The 20612-nt window shown below is 65.2% G+C and overlaps 4 protein-coding genes across 5 annotated transcripts; 3 read left to right on the top strand and 1 right to left on the bottom strand.

Annotated features, from left to right (window-relative positions):
* The first annotated feature begins 175 nt into the window (after positions 1-175).
* LRG1 (leucine rich alpha-2-glycoprotein 1) lies at positions 176-1508 on the top strand. Its single transcript, XM_080634146.1, has 2 exons — positions 176-248; positions 391-1508. Exons 1-2 carry the CDS (start codon positions 237-239, stop codon positions 1402-1404), a joined length of 1026 nt encoding a protein of 341 aa, XP_080490272.1. The 5' UTR covers positions 176-236; the 3' UTR covers positions 1405-1508.
* Positions 1509-2007: 499 nt separating this feature from the next.
* LOC308229850 (perilipin-3-like) lies at positions 2008-6024 on the top strand (the record flags this gene model as incomplete). The annotated part of the gene is made up of 10 exons (XM_080634163.1): positions 2008-2301; positions 2355-2437; positions 2501-2553; positions 3280-3338; positions 3416-3611; positions 4010-4092; positions 4177-4384; positions 4917-5101; positions 5187-5300; positions 5605-6024. 10 exons carry the CDS (start codon positions 2008-2010, stop codon positions 6022-6024), a joined length of 1695 nt encoding a protein of 564 aa, XP_080490289.1.
* Positions 6025-7173: 1149 nt separating this feature from the next.
* LOC308229807 (perilipin-3-like) lies at positions 7174-9353 on the top strand (the record flags this gene model as incomplete). Its single annotated transcript, XM_080634103.1, has 7 exons — positions 7174-7224; positions 7387-7582; positions 7982-8064; positions 8141-8438; positions 8533-8723; positions 8806-8928; positions 9009-9353. The coding sequence occupies 7 exons, from the start codon at positions 7174-7176 to the stop codon at positions 9351-9353; spliced, it is 1287 nt and encodes a 428-aa protein (XP_080490229.1).
* A 2048-nt stretch (positions 9354-11401) lies between these two features.
* On the bottom strand, positions 11402-20505 carry HDGFL2 (HDGF like 2). Of its 2 annotated transcripts, none has more exons than XM_080634086.1 (16): positions 20368-20505; positions 18444-18520; positions 18226-18364; positions 16455-16634; positions 15997-16113; positions 15806-15877; positions 15482-15629; positions 15210-15285; positions 14828-15113; positions 14105-14199; positions 13580-13650; positions 13193-13263; positions 12923-13024; positions 12617-12830; positions 11908-12031; positions 11402-11757 (listed from the first exon to the last, which is right to left on the bottom strand). In XM_080634086.1, the coding sequence occupies exons 1-16, from the start codon at positions 20437-20439 to the stop codon at positions 11688-11690; spliced, it is 1914 nt and encodes a 637-aa protein (XP_080490212.1). In that variant the 5' UTR covers positions 20440-20505; the 3' UTR covers positions 11402-11687. The 2 variants fall into 2 exon arrangements, with proteins under 2 accessions (XP_080490212.1, XP_080490213.1); XM_080634087.1 differs by having other exon boundaries at positions 11402-11754.
* Between the last annotated feature and the right edge of the window lie 107 nt (positions 20506-20612).

Genomic DNA, 20612 nt, shown 5'->3' with positions numbered 1-20612 from the left:
ATGGTGGGATGGGTGCTGGGGTCCCTGGGAGGCCTGAGGGTATAAGAAGGGGGTGACAGTGCTGCAAGAGCCATGGGGCTCAGTGGGGACATGGGGATGCCACCACCCTGGCCCTGCCCCGGATGCCAGCATCCTGAGGGCTGGCAGCGAAGGCAGCGATTTCCCAACCGGCACCAGCAGCACCCCCGGATCACAGCCACCGAGGAGAAGGGACGGTCCCCAAGGAGCTCCATCGGATGGTTGGGAAGGTGAGGGTAGGGCTGGGGGTCTCGGTGTGGGGTCCAGGGTGGGGGACATGGGGCTCAGGGCACCTTCCTGCCCGCGCTGTGGGGTGAGCTGACAGCAGCAGCGCTTGCACAATCCCCGGCTGACGTTGGCCGCTGCCCGCAGCGCGGCACCATGAAGCCACCGGGACGGATCCTGCTGCTGGTGCTGGCTCTGCTGCCGCCGGGCCCCGCCGCGCCCTGCTCCCCGCAGCCCAACGCCACCCGGTTCGTCTGCACGGAGCCCACGCTGCGCTCCTTCCCCGCGGGGCTGCCCCGCACCACGCTTTCCATCTCGGTGGAGTTCACGGCCCTCGCTGCCCTCCCGCCCGCCGCGCTGGTGCCGGTGCCGCGCCTGCAGGAGCTGCACCTCTCCTCCAACCGCCTGGCCACGCTCCCCGCGGCCCTGCTGCGCCCCGTGCCCGCCCTGCGCGTCCTCGACCTGACCAACAACCTCCTGCTCGACCTCCCCACCGACACCTTCAGCAGCAGCCAGCACCTCCAGCACCTGGTGCTGCGCGGGAACCGGCTGCGGGCGCTGCGCCCCGCATGGTTCCAGCATCTTCCCCGCTTGCTCTGGCTCGACCTGGGCGCCAACGCGCTGGCGGAGGTGCCGCCGGAGGCTTTCCACCCGCTGAGCTCCCTACGGAGCCTGGATCTGTCCCGCAACCTCCTCGCAGCGCTGCCGCCGGGCGCGCTGGCCGGGCTGGGGGCGCTGGAGCGGCTCGACCTGGAGGGGAACCGGCTGCTCACGCTGCCCCCCGCAGCCTTCGCGCCCGCGCCCGCCCTGCGCCTCCTGTTCCTGCAGGAGAACGAACTGCGGGAGCTGCCCCCCCGCATCTTCCTCCCCTTGCGCCACCTCCGTGTCCTCGACGTGGCGCGGAACCAGCTGCGGGCGCTGGAGCTGCCCCCCCGCGGCCCCGGCCCCGCGCTGGAGCTGGACCTTTCGGGCAACCCCTGGCACTGCGGGTGCGCGCTGCGGGAGCTGCTGCGGAGCGCGGCCCCGCTGCTCACCTCCGCCGCTGACACCCGCTGCGCCAGCCCCGAGCATCGCAGGGGGCAGGAGGTGGCTGCGCTGAGCGGGGCCGGGAACGCGGGCTGCGAGCACAAGGGGGACGGGCAGCAGCCGCCGGGCCCATAGGTGAGGGGTTTGGTGCCACCGCAGGGGGTCGGGGGTGCCACCTCCCTCGCTGCTGCTTTGTCCCCAGCCCATAGGAGCTCTCCTGGGGAAACTGAGGCAGGGAGCGCCGGGCTGCAGCTCTCCCCTGTCCCCGGGCTGCGGTGCCTGTCCCAGTGCTCCCCAGCCCCACCGCGGCTCCGGCTGTTCCACGTCCCTGTTCGCATCCTGCGTGGGTCACGGCCCGTGTCCCCACCGCACAAAAGCACATTAAATGCCATCACTTGGAGCCACCACGCTTTCTCCTGTCTTTCATCCTCCCAACCCCCAGTGACAGGCACCACATCCCCCAGCCGTGCCTCTCCCGTTCTCTCTGTGTCCCCTGCCTGTGCCTGTCCCCACCCAGGCCCTGTTCTCCGCCCCGGGGATCACCCAGCACGCCCTGGCACTGCTGTCCCCTGTCCTGAGCACCCACAGGGGCCAAGGCAGACCTGGGTCTCTGAACGGCTCTGCTTGGCATGGGAACACCTGGCTTGGGAACATCGGCATGGAGATGTTTGGCATGGGGACACCGGCGCTGGGTCACTTGGTGTGGGGACACCTGGGGGGTGTGTGGAGACACTTGGCATGGAGATGCTTGGCAAGGAGACAGCTGGCGTGGGGACGCACTTCAAGGGGACGCATGGCATGGGGGTGTTTGGCACGGGGACGCCTGGCACGGAGACACTGGGCCGTGGCTCGGTGCCCCTGGCCACCTCCCCGGGACAGGGTGACCCCGTCGTGTCCCCCCCCGTGTTCCCTACCGCACCCCCCTGTCCCCGCCATGGCCCCGTCTCCCCCACTGTGACTCCCCCGTGCCCACCCATGTCCCCGCCCGTGTCCTCCCCGTGTCCTCCCCATGCTTCCCCCTGCTCCTCCCCGGTGTGTCCCCCTTTTCTCTCCCACCCCCCCCCACCCCGTTTCTCCCCCCTTAGGGCCTGGGCCCGGATCGTGCCCCGCGCACGTGGCGACCACCCCCCAACTCCCGCCCCCTGGTCCCGCCCCTCCATCCTAATTGGTGGAGACGAGTCCCTCCCCTTCTCTGATTGGCTCCCGCCGCTGACCGGGAATCCGACCCTAGGCGGGAGTCGGGGATCGCGACCGGGGATCGCGACCGGACCCGCTCCCCCCAGGGTGAGGAGCGCTCCGGGACTCGGGGGTACTCGGAGGGGGGAAGCGGGGCTGGGGGGGGGAGCTCCGGGGGTGCCGGGGGGGGTTCGGGTGTTTCCGGGCCCTGGGATCTGTGGGGGCTGGAGGGGGCAGAACCTCTGCGGCCGCAGGGGCTGGGGAAGGGGGGTCCCCGGTGCCCCCCTCAGTGATGGGACCCGGGGAGCAGCAGGAGGACACCGCAAAGCTCAGAGATGCTGCGGGGGGGGGGGGGGACGCTGGGGCTGGGGGGAGCCACCGGTTGCTCCGTTCCCTGCGGCAAGTCCCGGGGCTGCCCCGGCCGAGGCGGCGGTGACCGGAGGCACGTCCACACTCGGGGCTTGCGAAAGGAGGACTCAGCCCCGGCTTCCGGCTGAGTCACCCAAAAACCCTCCCCGGCCCGAAATCCGGGTGGGGGGACCCAGGAGGTGCTGGGGAAACCCCTCCTGATAGGGCAAGGACCAGCCTCATCCCCTATTCCAGACTCCCCCATGCACCTCCTTGAGTAGCTCTGAGGCCTCTCGCTCATGTAATGAGTCGATGGCTCTCAGCCCTCTGAGGAGTAACGGTTGGCTGGAGGGCCATGGAGGGACTCAGCCCCACCGTGTGCTGCTTCCTTTCGCATGAAGAGGGGTGGCTCTGGGGCTGGGGTTCCCCACTGGGCTCAGCCCCTGCCATTGGCACCCCATGATCTTGCTCTTCCTCCCACTGCAGCCGCTGCTGCCATGTCATCCGACAGCTCCGTGCCACGCGAGGATGGGCAGGAGCTGAAGGTAGGGGTGCAAGGAGCGCTGAGGGGGGGCTGCGGGTACCACCAGTGCCCCCAGCTCACCACCAGCACCCCCGGCAGAGCGTGGTGAGCCGGGTGGCCAGCCTGGCCCTGGTGAGCTGTGCCTGCGGAGCCGTGTCCACGGCCTACAGCTCCACCAAGGAGAGCCACCCCTACGTGCGCTCCGTCTGCGATGCTGCCGAGAAGGGGGTGAAGACGCTGACGGCGGCGGCGGTCAGTGGGGCACAGCCCATCCTCACCAAGCTGGAGCCGCAGCGTGAGTGGGGCTGGGGGGGGACACCCCAAAACTGGCCCTGGAAAGGCAGCAGGGGGGGAATAATCTGGTTCCATGTCTCTAGATTGCCATGAACATGGATGTAAAGGGCTGTAGAAGGTAGAGGAGAAGCTGGGGGGAGAGGTGGGGCAGCACTCCGCAAGTTTTGGGGTGCCCTGGAAACTATCCCCATAGCAGCATTCTGGAGGGGCAGCAGGGCAGGGAAAAGCTGGTTTCTCATCTGTAATTTCCACCTCTAATGAATATGTTTGCAAAAGGCTGGAGAAGGCTGGGGGGGGATACAGGGGCACCCCATGAGCTTTGGGGTACCTCAAAGCCTGTCGCTATCAGCGCTCTGGCGCTCAGCAGGGTGTTAAACCCGTCTGTGCTCCCGTCTCCAGTGTCCACCGCCAACGAATACGCCTGCAAAGGGCTGGACAAGCTGGAGGAGAAGCTGCCCATCCTGCAGCAGCCCCCGCAGCGGGTAACGTCTGCCCCGGGTGAGGCGGGGGGGGCCGGCGCTGGGCTCGGGGCTGGCGCATGGCGTCCGTGTGCTGTCCCCTCCCAGGTGGTGGCAGGGACGCGGGCGCTGGTGTCCGGCACCATGGGGCTGGCGCGGGGCGCAGTGCAGGGCGGCGTGGCCAGGACGTGCTCGGCGCTCAGCACCGTGGCGGGGTCCCGCGTGGGCCAGATCCTGGCCACGGGGGTGGACACGATGCTGGGCAAGTCGGAGGAGCTGGTGGAGCGATACCTGCCCGGGACGGACGAGGAGCTGGGTGAGTGTTAACAGGGCTCTGACCCATCTCCTCAATCCAGGGGTGCTGGAGCCCCCTCATTGCTCAGCACCACCCCAGCATCGCTTGCACCCAGTGGTCCCTCTGCAGTGTTGAGCCCCATGGGATGCCCGGGGCCACTATGCAGGGGATGATTCCCACCATCGGGAGTGCTAAGGCGGGTAGACAACACTGCACAGGGTGACCTCTCACCTGGAAACCAGAAAGCAAATATAGCCCCAGGCCGGGTATTTATAGCTAGGCATGGGGCAGGGGTGGGCAGAGCTGGCCCCGTGTCATGGCAGAGGTGACCGGAGACACCGCCTGGCTCTTGGTGGCACCTCCACATGGACCCAGTGGCCAAGGACCTTGGGGGTGGCACCTCCATGGGGCGCAGAGCTCCAGGGATGCTCCGGTGTCGGGCACTCTGGTCCAGGCAGCGCTTGGGGAGCGGTTGGACCTGATCCTCTTAAAGCTCTTTTCCAACCCCGTTTATGCTGTGGCTCCCTGTGGGTCTCACCCCCTGTCCCTGCAGCGGTGGCGGGCGCGGAGGTGGCAGCGCTGGGGCAGCAGAGGCGGTGGCAGAGCTACTTTGTCCGTGTGGGCTTGCTCTCGGCCAAGCTGCGGCACCGGGCGCTGCGGCGCTCACTGGGGGAGCTGCAGTGGGCATGGCACAAAGCCCAGCACGTCCTGGCCCAGCTCCACCGCGCCTTCGAGCTGGTAAGGATGCGGTGGGGACCGCGCCAGCATCAGGGGGTGCTGGTACCCCCCTGGGGTGCTCCCATCTCGCTGCCCTGTCCCGCAGATCGAGCAGATGCGGCAGGGCATGGATGGGCCCCTGTACGGCACCCGGCAGCGGCTCCACCGCATGTGGCTGGAGTGGAGCCAGCAGGAGGCTGTGCCCATGGAGGAAAGCGAGGTACGGGGCTGGGTACCCATGGAGGACACTGAGGGGTGGGGACCGTGCCCATGGGGAGGAAAACAGCATAGAGCTGGGGTATCCATAGATGACATTGAGGTGTGAGGGCCTGTGGCCGTGGTGGAGACCATGGATGAGTTCGGGGTACCATAAAACACACAGAGGTGCGTGGTGGTGGGCCATGGCCTGGAAGGCAGTGAGATATGGGGTTGAGGCCTGTGTGTATGGAAGGCAATGAGATACGGGATTGGGGTCCATGCCTGTGGAGGACACCATGGCCCAGGGGCCCCCCCGCTGCCCGCAGGTGGAGGCGCGGACCCTGGCCATGCTACGGGGACTCCTGCACCAGCTCCACGCCGCCTGCACCCGCCTGGCCACCGGCATCCGGGGCCTGCCCAGCAGCGTGCAGGAGACGGCGGGGCACGTCCGGCACAGCGTGGAGGGCGTCCAAGCATCCCTGTCCCACGCCCGCTCCCTCCATGACCTGTCGGAGCTGGTGGTGGCGCAGAGCAGGGAGAGGGTGCTGCGGGCGCAGCTGAGCATCGACGAGATGCTGGAGCACGTGGGGGAGCATGCGCCCCTGCCCTGGCTCGTGGGGCCCTTTGCCCCAGCCCTGGTCGAGTACCCGGAGGATGCCCCCTTGGAGATGGCCAAGTGGGAGGGCTGTGACACGGTGGAGGGCACGCACCACATCCACACCGCCCCACGGCTCAACCAGCGCTGAGCCCCTGCAACGTCAAACTGGGGCAGCACCCACAGCAGCGAACCCCCTCCCCGCTGGGGATGAGGTGGCATGGACGCGGTGGCCGGTGTGGGACCTGTGATGCCGCACATGGGGGACTTGCGAGGGGAGTGAGGGGATGGTGGCACACGGAGGAAGCAGCGCGTGCGGGTGTCCCGGAGCACAGAGAGCATCCGGATGTCTTCTCTTAGCAGCTTCAATGCACTTTAAGGAAGTAAAACAACTTTTTAGGCCTTAAAGTGATTCACAGCCCCTTGTGGTGACACCAGCGCCGCGCCGGGGAGCTCAGCGCGGGCGGCAGAGATGGGGCTGTGGGATGGCGAGTGCACAGTGGGTGCTTGGATGGGGAGAGCCGGATGGGTGCTGGTGGGTGCTGGGATGGAGGGTGCCGGCGCGGGGCTGGTGCTGCTGGACTGTGACCCGCGGCCGTGTGGCACCGAACTTTGTCCCGCTGTCACCGCGGTGGGGCTGGGCTCTGGGTCTCCCTCACATCGGGGAGCAGCGTGGCCACAGGACCCATAGGGGTGGCACCAGGGCCCCCCGGGGCTGCTTGTCCTCCTGCTACCGGCACCCACCGGGACCGTCTCAACTGGGACAGGTCGGGGGGGGCACTGGGAGGGGGGTTTGGAGGGTTCGGTGCCTGATCTGACCCGGGGGTCGGTGTCAGGGGCCGTCGGTGCTGCCGCGCTGGGGAGATCCGGTCCTTGGGGGGGGTCATCGCAGCCCCGTCCCTGGCATCCGGTCCCGGAGGGATGCGGTCGGGGGCGATCCGGCCCTTGGAAGGGGGGGATCAGCGCATCCCGGTCCAGAGGGTTTCGGTGCATCCCGGACCGGGGAACCGGATCCCGCGGCGGCCGCTGCGGTCGGGGTCGCTGCAGCCCCGGGTCCCGCCGCTGCCTGCGGATCGGGGCTCCCGGACCGCCCCGGGCCGGCCCCGCGGGGCGGGTCCCGGTCACATGCGCTCGGGGCCGGGCCCCGCTCTATAAAGGTCGGAGGGGCTGGCGGGGGGCGAGCTGGAGCAGAGTCGAGTCTCTTGTGGTGAGTGCGGTCCGGGCCCGCGGGGGCTGCCCCGTCCTGGGGGGGTAACGCGGGGCTCCCCCGCTCATGATTTCCCCCCTCCCCAGCCCCGCCATGGCCGCCAGCGAGCCCGGGACGGCGCAGCCCAAGGCTGAGGAGGCGCAGGTCGGTGCGGAGAAGGAAGGGTCCGGGGGGGGTCCCTGCCTGGGGACAGGACTCTGGGGCACCTGAGTACCCCAAAGCCATCTTCGGGGCGTTGGGGGTCCCTTATTCCCTATGCGATTTGGGGCTTTATCGTTACGCCCCCGGTCCTTCTGGTGCCCGCAGAGCATCGGGTCGCGGGTGGCCAGCCTGCCGCTGGTGAGCTCGGCCTACGGGATGGTGTCCACGGCCTACAGCTCCACCAAGGAGAGCCACCCCTACGTGCGCTCCGTCTGCGATGCTGCCGAGAAGGGGGTGAAGACGCTGACGGCGGCGGCGGTCAGTGGGGCACAGCCCATCCTCACCAAGCTGGAGCCGCAGCGTGAGTGGGGCTGGGGGGGGACACCCCAAAACTGGCCCTGGAAAGGCAGCAGGGGGGGAATAATCTGGTTCCATGTCTCTAGATTGCCATGAACATGGATGTAAAGGGCTGGAGAAGGTAGAGGAGAAGCTGGGGGGAGAGGTGGGGCAGCACCCCGCAAGTTTTGGGGTGCCCTGGAAACTATCCCCATAGCAGCATTCTGGAGGGGCAGCAGGGCAGGGAAAAGCTGGTTTCTCATCTGTAATTTCCACCTCTAATGAATATGCTTGCAAAAGGCTGGAGAAGGCTGGGGGGAGGATACAGGGGCACCCCATGAGCTTTGGGGTACCCCAAAGCCTGTCGCTATCAGCGCTCTGGCGCTCAGCAGGGTGTTAAACCCGTCTGTGCTCCTGTCTCCAGTGTCCACCGCCAACGAATACGCCTGCAAAGGGCTGGACAAGCTGGAGGAGAAGCTGCCCATCCTGCAGCAGCCCCCGGAGAAGGTACCGTGCTGGGTGGGCTCAGTGTGTGTGCCCCCTCCCCGAACTGCTTAACAGAGGGTTGTGTGCGTGCCCCCAGCTCATCTCGGACACCAAGCAGCTGGTGACCTCCACGGTGACAGGGGCCAAGGATGTCCTGACCAGCACCGTGGCCGGGGCCAAGGACGCGGTGACCAGCCGGGTGACGGGTGTGATGGACATGACCAAAGGGGCTGTGCAGGGCAGCGTGGAGCTCACCAAGTCCGCGGTGAGCAGCGGCGTCAGCACCGTCATGGGCTCTGCTGTGGGCCAGATGGTGGTGAGCGGGATGGGCTCTGTGCTGGAGAAGTCGGAGGAGCTGGTGGACCATTATCTGCCCATGACAGATGAGGAGCTGGGTAAGGAGCTGCTCAAACCCCTTGAGGATGCCCAGGGGGTAGGGACTGAGCAGGGCCATTGGCTCTACATGGGGATGCGGCTTCTCTCCCGCAGCCAAGCTGGCCACAGCCGTGGAGGGCTTCGAGCCGGAGCAGCAGAAGCAGCAGCAGAGCTACTTTGTGCGCTTGGGCTCGCTCTCGACCAAGCTGCGGCACCGGGCGCTGCAGCACTCCCTGGGCAAGCTGCAGAGTGCCCGCAGCAGCAGCCAGGAGGTGCTGGCCCAGCTCCAGGACACCCTCGACCTGGTAGGACCCATTCCCATGTGTGCCACCCCCCTGCTTTGTGCCCGCAGCAGCGCATCCACCCCAGGCTCTGCTCTCCCCGCAGGTGGAGCACCTCAAGCAGGGCATGGACCAGAAGCTGCAGGGGGGGCAGGAGAAGCTGCAGCAGCTGTGGCTGGAGTGGAGCAAGAAGCAGCCGGGCAGTGGCAAGGAGCTGGTGCCACCAGAGGTAGGTGGAGGATGGGGGGGGTCCCCGGGGGGTCTCCATCAGTCTCCATCATCCCCTCACGGTGCCGTCGTCCCCCGCAGGCGATGGAGTCGCGTGCGCTGGCCCTGCTGCAGGGTTTGACCCAGCAGCTCCAGAGCTCCTGCCAGCCCCTGGTCTCCAGCCTGCAGGGGCTCCCCGGCAGCCTCCAGGACACAGTGGGGCAGGTCCGGCACAGCGTGGAGGGGCTGCGGGCGGCGCTGGGCTCCGCCGCCTCCCTGCAGGACGTGACGGGCACGGTGCTGGCCCAGGCTCGTGCCAACGCCACCAGAGCGCGGCAGCTGATGGACGAGCTGGTGGAGCACGTGGCTCGCAACCCCCCATTGACCTGGCTGGTGGGACCCTTCGCCCCCTCGGGCCAGAACGTGGTGGAGCTGGAGATGAAGTAGCCTCGCCTGCATCATCCGCCGGGGTGCTTGGTCCAACGCTGCCCAGCTGCAGTAGAGCATCTACTAACCCCTGCCTGGCCCACATTGCCCATAACCTTAGTGCCTGCCTGTGCTGGGGCCGCAGTGCCTTGGTGCGTCCAAGTGCCTTTGGGGTGACCTCCAGCCCCTGGTTGGAGCCCCCCCCTTGCCCCCTCATCCTCGGTGCCTTCAACCCTCCCTGGTCTGTGCGCTCGGGGACGGCTCCTGACGCAATAAACTCTGGTTAGTTTTGCATGAGCCCGAGTTGTGTTTTGGGGGGGGGGGGGGGAGAGGCATCGGAGTCCCCATGGTTCCATCGACCCCAAACGGGGCTGAGGAAGGCGATGATGTCATAGCCCTGTGTGACCTCACAGCGCCTGGGCCTTTGAACAGAGAGGCAGGAGGGGGCTGAGCCCCCAGGACCCCACAGGACACTGGCCTTGGCCTCCCTCCACCATGGCTGAGGGTGAGTGAACAGGGCCCCCCCCACCTCCCCCCAGGCCACCTGGCCTGTCCCTGCCCTTGTGTGGGACCAGGGCCCCCCCCCCCCCCCCCCAGCTTAAGGGCAGGACCTGCTCATTGTATTGATGATGCTCCCATCATATGCTGGGAGCAAGCAGGCCCCCCCATGCCCCCATCCCATGCAGCAGCAGGAGCACCCTGCTCTACCCCCTCCAGTGCCACCAGCCACAGGGCACTGCCTTGGGATGCAGGAGCTGTGATCCCAGGGTCCCCCTATGCACCCCTCAAAGGAGGTGAGCACCAAGGCCCCATCTTGTCCCCCCCCACCCCTGGCAGAGCTGGATCCCAAGATCACACTGAGGCTCCTGTGCCCCTCTTGGGATGCTGCAGCTGAAGTTCCCACCTTGCTTGGGACCCCCATGCATCCAAACCAACACCGGCATCCCCTTGGTTGCAGCCACCATCTGGGGGGGGACCCGCCCCATGTGCGTGCCCCCCATGCCCAAAGTGCCATTTCCCTCCCTCCCCAGAGAACACAGAGGAGCTGCAGCAAGAGCCCGCGGTGCCGCTGGCGCAGCGGCTGCAGGGCACGGTGCAGCAGGCCCTGCGCCGGGCCCAGCACAGCATCAGCGCGGTCCAGAACACCTTCAGGCAGGCACGGTCCGTGCAGGAGCTGCTGGGGACCATGGTGGCCCGAGGCCGGGAGATAGCGGCCCAAGTCTGGGCGGACCTGGTGGCGTACCTGCTCCAGCACCCACTGCTGCGGTAGATGGAAGCGTGCTCCAATGGGAACCAGCTCCAGCTCCGGGTGAGGGCTGAAACCCTCCTTGACCCAACAACAAGGCTCTGCTCAAGCTCACGTCTGGATCTTGGTGCTGTTCTATGCTCCCTCTGCAATGATGGGGGCTGCAACAGCCAAAGGCAATGGGGGAGGTGGGGGGACACCAACAGAATGACCTTGGATCTGCCTTTAAATCATGGAATCAGGGCATGGTTCAGGCTGGAAGAGATCTTAAAGCTCATCCAAATACCCCTGGGTGCTGGCCCAAGGGGGGGTCACACCTTGATGGGGCCGTGTGGGGCTTAACCAGCCCCTCCTGGGGCACAGGGACGCAGCCCTCTGTCCCCATCTGCCATGCCCAGCATCATGGGTTCCCCCATGTCCCTCCCCATCTCCATAGCGTGACGATGGGGCTGAGCACAGCACAGCACCCCCGTGTCCCCCCCCGTCTGCCCCTGCCCTATTGGGCAAGAGGCAAAAGGTTTTATTTGGGTTTTGTTTATGGAGCATGAAATCAGCCCTGGAAAAGCAAAAGGGAACCAACCTCTCCCCAGGGCAGGGTTACAGCAAGAGCAGCCTCGGAGCGGGGCCGGGGCATGGCCACAAAGAGGACTCAGAGCTGGAACAGCCTCGTTTTCCATGGACAAAAGCCTTGGATCGTGGCAAAAGAGCAGAGGGGCAGAGCTGCTGCTGCCCAGCAGGCAGGGGCCTGGGGTGCAGGGGTGGCGGTGGAGGGGTCCCAGTGGCAGCCCCGGGCAGCGGAGCCTCAAGAACCACACACTTGGGCTTCATTAAAAAACCCCTTTATATTCATTTCATGTGGGTTGAAATCACGAGAAATCAGGGAGGAGGAAAAAAAAAACACCCCAAAACAAACAAAATGAACCAAAACCAAGGGAACAGAACAGGACCCAAGAGAGGGGACAAACACAGACAAACCAGCAGAGCCCTGCCAGGGCCGGGGCACAAGACAAGACCGAAGGACATCGGCTACTGCGTGACGGGAAGTGACTCGAGCAGGGGCCGAGCAGAGGAAGGTTTCCCCTCGCAGCCCCTCTGCCTCCTCCTCCTCCTCAGCTCTCCTCCACGTCCTCCACAGCCTCCAGCCCGGCTCGCTCGGCCTTGGGATAGTCCTGCACGCTGCTGGCCAGAGCAGAGCCCTCAGCCCGTGCGCCCCTGCCCCTGCATCCCGGGCTCATTCCCAAGCTGGGAAATCCTTGAGGCCCCCCCATCATCCCTGTGCGAGCCCAGCCTCGCCGTGCTCCAGATGCAGGGGTCCCCCCTCACGCTCACTTGTTGTGGGGCTCCTCCGTGGATGCCTCCAGCTCTCCGGCTCCTGGCCCTTGGCTTTTGTCCTTCTCCTCTGTGCCCTCAGCTTTCTGGGACAGGGATTCACCATTCACGGGACCTGACAAGTCTAAAGGGAGGAGAAGCTCAGACACACAGGTCCTCACGGTGAACCTTGTCCATCCCAAGGACCTATGACCACAGGTTGTCCCCATCCAGGCATGGGGCACCCACGAGGGGACCGCAGGTCTGGCCTGACCCCAACACCTACAAGAAGGGCCCCGAAGCCTCCATCCCCCCGGCCCAAAGCAGGCGCCAGGGCGGATTTTCCCCAGCAGCTCCTCTGGGAATGCTGTTGCAGCATCCCCGGGACGGCCCCAGGCAGGGGCTGGAAGTTCCCGGTCATGGAGCCAGTGGCCAAGGGCGTCTCCGCTCCTGCAGCTCCCTGGTGCCTGCGAGGAGCCACCCAGAGCCAACCCCAGCCCAGAGGCACCCCAAGGCTCTGAGCTTTGCCCTCTGCTCTCAGTGCCTCCAGCGCTGCCTGGTCAGTGCCGTCCCACTCCAGCACCAAGGGCCTGGAGCTGCCCCACGTGGCTGCCAGCCCCTGCAGCACTAAGAGCCAGCCCTGCCCGTGTCCCCAGGGGATGGGAGATGCCCTGGATGGCTCCGTGCCCGCACAGAGCAGGGGACGCCCCGAGCCGCGCAGCAGCGTTACCAGCACTCGGCTCCTCGTCACCCTTCTCATTGTGTGGCTCCCCTCCTGCCAGCTTCTCCTGCCCCTTCTCCGCCTCCCCCTTGTCCTTCTCAGGCCCGGCTTTGTTGGCTTTCTGGATCGCCTCCATCTTTGGTCCGAGCACACGCGACTTCAAGCGGGTGTAGACCTCAGCAGCTTTCTCCATCACGTCCTTGTTTGCTTTATAGCGACGGATCTGCACCAGGAAGGAGAAGGGATGGCCTCAGGGCTGGGGTGGCCCAAGCAGGCTCCTGGCTCCCTGCAGAGAGGAGGAACCCCCTGTCCTACCTTCTTTAGCGTAGCCACCACATCAGTGTGCTTCTGGAGGATGTGAGAGGTGACCTGGAGCGTGCCCAGCTCTTCTAGTGCATTTAGACACCGCTTGATGTCCTGCGAGGGCGATACCAAGATCAGAAGGTGCCTGGAAGTCTCCCCGTGGGCACCTGGGGTAGCAGCGTCCCCTCCTGCCAGCCAGCAAGGCAAGAGGAGGCGCAGCCAGGCAGGGGTGGGAGCCAGGCTGAGCCCCCCCAGTGGCCGAGGCCGCAGCAGGTAACGCACCGGGTTATCCACCTTCAGCGCAAACTTGATCTCACTGTGAAGCTTCTGAAGTTTCTCTTCCACTGTGGGCTCTGGAGCAGCAAGAAAGAGACCTCAGTGGCCACCAGGGGAGAGCACGGGACCTCTCCCCCAGCAAGCGCTTGGTTTCCTCCTCCATCTCCAAGGTCAAACACAACCCCAGGGGCCTCTCTGAGGAGGAGGGGTTGGGGATGTTTGTAGGAAGCTCCCTGTTGCCTCTGCACACCCTGCACTTCCCAACACGAGGCCAGGGCCCCAGCACCACCACACGGATCCCTGTGGGAAAGATCCCTCCTCTTCCCTGGGATGGGGGAAACCAGCCCTGGATCCCTTCTCTCCCTCTGTGATGGTGAGCAATGAGGCCCTCACCCTTTTTCTTCTCCATCCTCCTTTCAGGGATCAGGTCGGATTTCTTCCGGCCTCGTTCCACTTTCAAGGGTCTGTGGAGGCAAAGGAAGAGGGAGGATTGCTCATGGGAAGCCCCTGCTCACTGCTGGGCTCACAGGGAGGGTGATGGCACTTTGGGGGTGCACCCCAGAACCCTGCCACGATGCCACACACACATCCCAGCTGCCAGGCAGCAGAGCCCTCAGACAGCAGCTCCCCCGTGGCCCAGCTCCCCGGGACTGCAGCAAGGCAAAGCCCCAGTGATGCCCCAAACATCTTCCTCTGGGAGATGGAAACCAGCAGGGAAGCTCCTCAGCCTGGTCCCCCAACACCTCCTCCAGCCCCTCCAGCTCTAGGAGACAGCAGGGAAGGGACCTGGCCCCTCCATGGGTGCTGCTGGCACGAGGCAGCTCCATGGGAGCCCTATCCGCACCCAAGGGATGGGCTGGGCAGCAGCAGAGCGACAGTGCAGTCCCCAAGGACAAAGCTGCAGGAGGAGGTGCTGACTTGTTCCGTGGCTTCTCCTCTGCTCGGCCCCTCTTCTCCTTCTGATTTGGTTTCCTTGACAACTCCGAGGGCTGCTTCTTCGCTGGCTTCTTTACCTTGGAGGAGAGAACAATGCAGGCGAGAGGCTGAGCCCTCCCTGCTGCAGGGGGAGAGATGCCACAGCCATGGCCAGCAGTGACAGCAGCCACCCCACTGCTGCCAGTTTGGGTGCAGGGGCAGAAAGGACTCAGCTTGCAGCACAATGAGTGCTGCTTCAAAAGGGAATGTCCTGGTACCTGGAGCCTCTCACAGCCTGCAGCACCCAAACGGCTGACCCATGAGTGCTTCTGCACATCGGGATCTTTGGGCTGCTTCCCCAGTCCCGCTCCCATGGGGAGGAACTCGACCTCACCTCTGCCCATGGGCAGTGTGGCTCCCGAGAGCTCTCCACAACCCTTCCTGTGCTTCCCATCCAGCTGATGCCCACCCAGGCCCCCGGGAGGACAGCAGAGAAAATACAATGTGGTGGGAGGGAGAGCATCGTGGAGATGCAGCACCCACAGCTGGATGGGTGTCCTGGGCCAGGGGAAGAGCTCCCATGTGCAAGGCATGGATGTCCCTATGGATACAACCCTTCCCAGTGCTGCATGGACAACCCCAGTGTAATGGAAGGTCCCTGCCACTGCCTGTGGTCCCTGCCAGGTTGCTGATGGGCTGCCTGCTTGTCCCCAGCTCTGCACTCACCTCTTTCTCCAGCTCCAGCTCAGAGTCTGAGGAGGACGGGGCCTTGGCCCGGCCTTTCCGGCCCTTTTTGGCCACTTCATCCTCTGCGCTGCTGTCCGAGTCCGAGTGCACCTCCTCGCTCTTCTCTGCTTTCTCCTTCCTCTTCTCTTTCTCCTCCTTCTCCTGCTCCCGGAGCCGACGGATCTCTTCCTCCTGCTCCCTCTTCCTCTTCTCCTCCAGCTCCCGCCGTCGTTCTTCATCCCTCCTCTTCCACTCGCTGATGCGGTCCACGTCGCTGTCGCTGTCACTGCAGGGGATGGAGCTCGCTTGGACCCCTTGCGCAAAGGGGACGGGGTGAGGCTCCAGCCCAGCCCCGAGGGTGATGGGTCCCCGTTGGTCTCACCTCTCGCTGCTGGAGCTGGTCGGGACACGCTCAGGCTTCGGCTTCCTGCCACGGGGCTTGGGAGGGGGTTTCTCAGCTGCAAGACAACGGGGAGATGCTCAGCAGGAGCCCTGGCTGTCCCTCTGTTAATAACAAACAGCCCCAGACTGAGGGGGCAGAGGGCTGTTGAGATGGGCTGGAAGGTGTCTGCGGCAGAAGGAGCCCCCAGAGCCTCGCATCTCTCCAGTCCCCCAGGGACCCAGCACTGGCAGAAGCAACCTCCTCAGTGTTACCTGGCTTCCTGCCCCGTGGAGCCTTCTTCACAGACACATCCGAGTCCGAATCCGAGTTGGAGTCTGACTTGGGCATGTTCACAGTCGCGTTCCCCAGCTCTGAATCCGAGCCCGCTTTGGAGTCCGAGTCGGAGCTGGACTCCACTTTCTGCAGGCACAGAGTGGGGCTGGAGCACAGCAGCACGGGGTGCAACCAGGCCACTGAGGCACCCACCAGGTCCCTCCCAGCACTGAGCCTCCATCCAGAGCCCTGCACTCCTGCTCCAGGCAGTGCAGACCCCGAAGACCCCTCTCATGCAGCACCACAGACTCAGGGTCTTTTACCTTCTTCTTCCTCCCCACCGCTGGCATCCTCCGTGGAGCCCTGGCCACCGGCTTCTTTTCGGGAGTGAAGTCCTGCAGGAAAACACAGGAAAAACCAGGGAAGAGCCTCACGATGCTTTCAGAAGCCAGTGAGGCTCCTTCAAGCCATGCTCCAGCCCCTTCCCCGTCAGCACATCCCAAACTCCTCTCACCTGGTCACTGTTCTTTTCCGACTCAGAGGATGATTCCGAGTTCTCCTCTTCCGTCCCGGAGGGGCTGCCCTGATCCAGGTCACTGGAGGACTTCCGAGGCCGTTTTGTCACTGGCATCTGGTATGTGAGGAGTGACAACGTGAGAGAAGCTCATTCCCCTCCACCCACAGCACAAAGGCAGTGAAGGGGATGGCCCAGCTCTTCCCAACCGGCCCCACAAGAGCAGCCACATGCACTCAGGAGAGATCTGGCTTCTCTAGGATGCAAACTGCACCAGGGCTCGGCCATGGCACCACCCCACAGACAACAGGAGACAGGCACTGAACCCCATTTCCCATGGGAGAATCCAGAGGGAGCTGGTTTCATCACCACCTCCTGCCATGCTGTGCAGTGGATGGACCCAAGGACCAGGACAGCTCCTGTCCCCACTGCGTGGCACCACCTCAGCCCGCACTCACCTTCATAGGCAGCGGTTTCCGCTTGAGCCCGCTGTGGTCGCTGCCTCCGTCCGAGTCCTCCTCGCTTTCCATCTTCTCCGTGGTGACTCCGGCCATGGCAGCATCTTCCTCATCATCCCCAGCATCGCTTCCCCCCATCGGGTCGTTCTCGGGCACGTCGCTGTCGGAGGAGCTCGCAGGCTACAGACACAGGGACAAGAGGTGGGTTAGGGCCTGGAGGGGCTGCACACGGAGGGGGAGAGCAGAAGGGGCACAGGAGGGTGGTGAGCGATGGATGGCAGCATGGAGCAGAGGGGTGTGAGCAGAGGGGTGTGGCACAGAACCCTTCAGCATGGCTCAGGGCAGCACTAGGAGCCCTTCAATGAGACCCTCAGCAAACCCCTCACACAGCACCCTGAGACCACCAGCAACACCTGCCCTGCTCAGCCTCCCCCCACTGGCAAAGAGCCTGCAGAAACCTCATCCTGACAACCCCTCCTGGGCACGCAGACCCCAGCCCTCCACAGCCCTCATGGGGCCTCCAGTGTTCCCCTCCGGTGGCCACCAGGCCTCTTCCTCCTCGAATGGCTTCACCCCACAGCACTTCACACACCTTCCCCTCTGGAAAGGTGCCCATAAGAAGTCCAGCATGGCGACCAACGTTCAGCCAGGTTGACATCTCCCACGTGCAGTTCCACCAATCCCATGTAGGAAAGGTCTCCTGGCTTCTCAGCAGCCCATCAGGAGGTTCCTCGCACAACGACATCGCATCCAAGCTCCCATCTTCCAGACTGATTCACTGTCTTTGTGCATGGCAGGACTGGTGTTCCCTAAGCCAGGATTCTTCCAGCACTGGAGCCTTCCTGCTTCCTTGTCCTTGACTGTTCCCGGCACCTCACTTCATTCAGGTCCCAAACCCAACAAAGACCTTTCCTTCGGTGTCTTCTTCTGCTTCTCCAGGCAGTTTGGCCTCAAGATGCAGTTGGTGTTGGTGAGCCCTGGGGGGGCCACTGGTGTCACCACGGTCCCCTCATCACAGCAGGACCCTCACCAACAGGTTTCTTGTGGAGCCCCTGCACAATGCAAGTGCTGCCAACCAACCTCCCAACTGGAGCTGTTCTCCAGCTCTTCAGGCATCTCCATGGCCACACCTTCCCCTACATCTGCAGCCTTGGGCCTGAGCATCTCCTGCAGCTCAAACCACATCCTGTGTCCTGCCCTGGCAGCAGCACAGCCAAGGGGCTCAGCCCCAGAGCCCGGCTGCCTCCAAACCCCCTTGTCCTTGCAGCACACCTTAACCTCCCTCTGCCTCCTCCGACCAGCTGCCTATGAAGCTGCTTTGGATGCCTCCTCTGAAGATCGCTATACAAGAGATTGCACCACACAAATACGGGTATGAAATGCCCACGCAAGCAATTGACGGCCAAGAGCCACCTCCTGGCCTGCTCTGAAGCTCACCGAAGGAGCAGCCCAGTGGCTTTTGGCTCAGGACCTCAGAGACGGATGAAGAGCAGGGAGTGCCCAGCAGTTCACACGCAGGAGCCTCGAGCTGAGCAAGCCTCAAGTTCTCTCTGTGACAATGAACTCCTCCACGGCTTGGGCAAGCAGCACAAAGCACAAGCCCAGATCCACCTCAAAGCTGGGGCAAAGGCGTCTTCCTCCAGAGGAGGAGGAGGAAGGGAGAGGGCAGGGAAGGGAAGCAGCCCTGAGGAAGCCAGTCTGGGAGCTGGAAGCACATCGGCACGGCAGCAATGAGAAGCAGAGAGAGGAGGGAGGCAGGCGCCGCACTCACCGGGGGGGCACTGTAACTGGCGTGGGGGTTGTTCTGGATTTCCCACAGCCCCTCGTTGAAGCCTTTCCTCTTGTTTGGTTTCCCATATTTGTCTTTGTATTTCTCATAAGGGAAGAGATCTTTAGGGCCCAAGAAGGCGCTGGAGAGAAACAAAGCAGAGGTGAGGCTGGGGCGGCAGCGGGGGCGCAGCCCAGAGCGGGGAGCGAGGCAGCGCTTACGTCTCGTGGGTGCCGAAGAAGAAGATGGGGTACTTGTTCGGGGGGGGTTTCACGGCGCCGTCCACGATGTCATCGATCTGAAAGGAAACCCAAAGCAGGGGGTGGTCAGAGAGAGCAGCCGGAGCTCGTCCCCTCGCAGGCAAGCACGGACACGCGGGATCTCTACAAGAGTAACAGAAGGGATCCTCGTGGATGAGCTCGGCGCGAGGTCGTCGCTCCACCGCCGGGCTCAGCGCCCAGGGAAGCCTTGTGCTACTCCCCAGAGATCCATCGCCCAAGGGAAGCCCCCTCCAGCTCCAGAGGGTCCTTCCTGGCTGGAGACCGGCAGCAGGAGAGGCCCCGGGGCCGCCCCGTCTTCATTCAGCGCCCGTTCGTCCGCTCCACCCGGTCGGGAGCCTCCGGGTGCTGGGGAGGTCTTCAGGGGGGAGCCTTCCCCAAAAGAGCAAGCAGCTAAAGCAGGAGGGGCCGCAGCGTGGAGGGACCGAGTCCTCTCGGCACCAGCTACGACAGCAGAGCACGGGCATGGCGGGGATGGAATCCCAGTCACGGCGCGGTGCAGCCAAGCAGCGTCGTCTCCAGCACCCTGAGCCTCCCCGGTACCTGCCAGCGTCTTCCCATCAGATACCTCCAGTGCATGAACCTGCCTCACCAGGCACCACCACGGACCCCATCCGAGCCCCCCGGTGAGCACGTCCTGCCCTGCTCCATGGCATCTCCTCCAGGCACGACAACGCTGTCACCGGTCACACGCGCTCCATCACCCCCGAACTGCACCAGCACCCACAGAGCCTGTCCCTTGCGGGGGCCCGGCGGCAGCCACCTGCATGTGCCCCCCCATCCCTGACCAGGGACAGAGCCCCAGACCCCTGCTCTGTGCCCCCCCACAGACGGAGGGTGGGTGATGTCCAGGCAGGGAGCTGGGAAGGTGAATGGGGGTCTCCGGAGGGGCAGTGGGAGGATGAGGATGGAGGGTGAAGGGATGTGAGGGACACCCCTATGGGGCTGGGGTGCTGGAGCACCAGGAGAGGGGGGTCTTTGGTCCCTCCCCAGGGCAGCGGTGCTGGGGGCGAACCAGGGCTGAGGTCCCGTGCGGTCACCCCAAGGGAGTCAGGGTCTCCCCTGGGTGCGGGTGGAACGGGAGGGCTCAGGGCTGTCAAACACCTCCTGGGCAGGGGTCCCCCAGGTCGCCCCCCCTCAGCACACAGAGGCACCAGTGTGGGACCCCCAGCCCGGCGCTGGACCCCTCCCAGCACAGGTGCCCACACGGGATCCCCAGGTCCAGTCCGGGACCCCTGGCACAGGCTGGGGGCTTCTCCATCCTGGTACCCCCCATCCTGTGCGGGTGCTGGGCTGGGAACCCCCTGGTGCATGGACCCATCCCAGCAGTGCCAGCACTGAGCCCTCCTCCCAGTACAGAGAATGGGATCCCCCATTCCGGTCAGAACACCCCATTCCCACACCGGGCCCCCATCCCAGTGTGGGTGCTGGGACAAGTCACCCATGCCAGCACCAGGTTCCATCCCAGAACAGATCCCGATCCGGGTCCCCACCCCGCTATGGGACACCCCATACCGGGTCCCCACACATCCCGTTATGCCACCTCCCATCCCGGTACGGGATGCTCCGGCCCAGCACCACGTCCTCATCCCGGGACAAGCACCGTTATGGGACGTCCATCCCAGACCGGGTGCTGGTACAAGCCCCTCATGCTGCTACCGAGACCCACCCCGGGACAGCGCGTCCCGCCCCGGTACCGAGCCCCATCCCGGTACCGGCCCCATCCCGGTACAGGCGCTGGCAACAGCTCCCCCATCCCGGCACAGGTCCCGTTATGGCACCTCCATTGCGGAGCGGGCCCGAGCCGCTGCACGCCCGCACCCCGGTCCCGGCCCCCCGTGCCCCCGGCGCGGCTCCGAGGTCTCACCCGTGCCGGCCAGTGCGGGTACCCCTTCATCTTGGCGAAGACGAGGTCCCCGGGCTTGAAGCTGTGCGGCATGGCGGCCGCGGGCGGGCGGGCGGCGCAGGCCGCGGGCACCACCGGGCAGCGGCGCGGCGGCAGCCCGGCCCGCAGGATGTCCCGCCCCCGCCCGCGGCGCCAGCTCCCATTGGCTCTGAGCAGCGCCGCTCAGCGCTCTGATCCAATAGGAGCGAGGAGAAGGCACGGCGGGA

This window comes from Psittacula echo (assembly GCF_963264785.1).
Source record: "Psittacula echo genome assembly, chromosome: 24".
In the NCBI taxonomy this organism is placed as follows: domain Eukaryota; kingdom Metazoa; phylum Chordata; class Aves; order Psittaciformes; family Psittacidae; genus Psittacula; species Psittacula echo.
This window is presented reverse-complemented; position numbering and strand designations above follow the sequence as displayed.

Bases quoted from the DNA above. Each gene is read 5' to 3' on its own strand.
- HDGFL2 (XM_080634086.1), bottom strand. From the start codon at position 20,439: ATGCCGCACAGCTTCAAGCCCGGGGACCTCGTCTTCGCCAAGATGAAG. The intron at 18,521-20,367 runs GTGAGACCTCGG...GTTTCCTTTCAG, and splicing joins ACCCGCACTGGCCGGCACGG to ATCGATGACATCGTGGACGG. The intron at 15,878-15,996 runs GTGAGAGGAGTT...GTTTTCCTGCAG, and splicing joins CGGAAAAGAACAGTGACCAG to GACTTCACTCCCGAAAAGAA.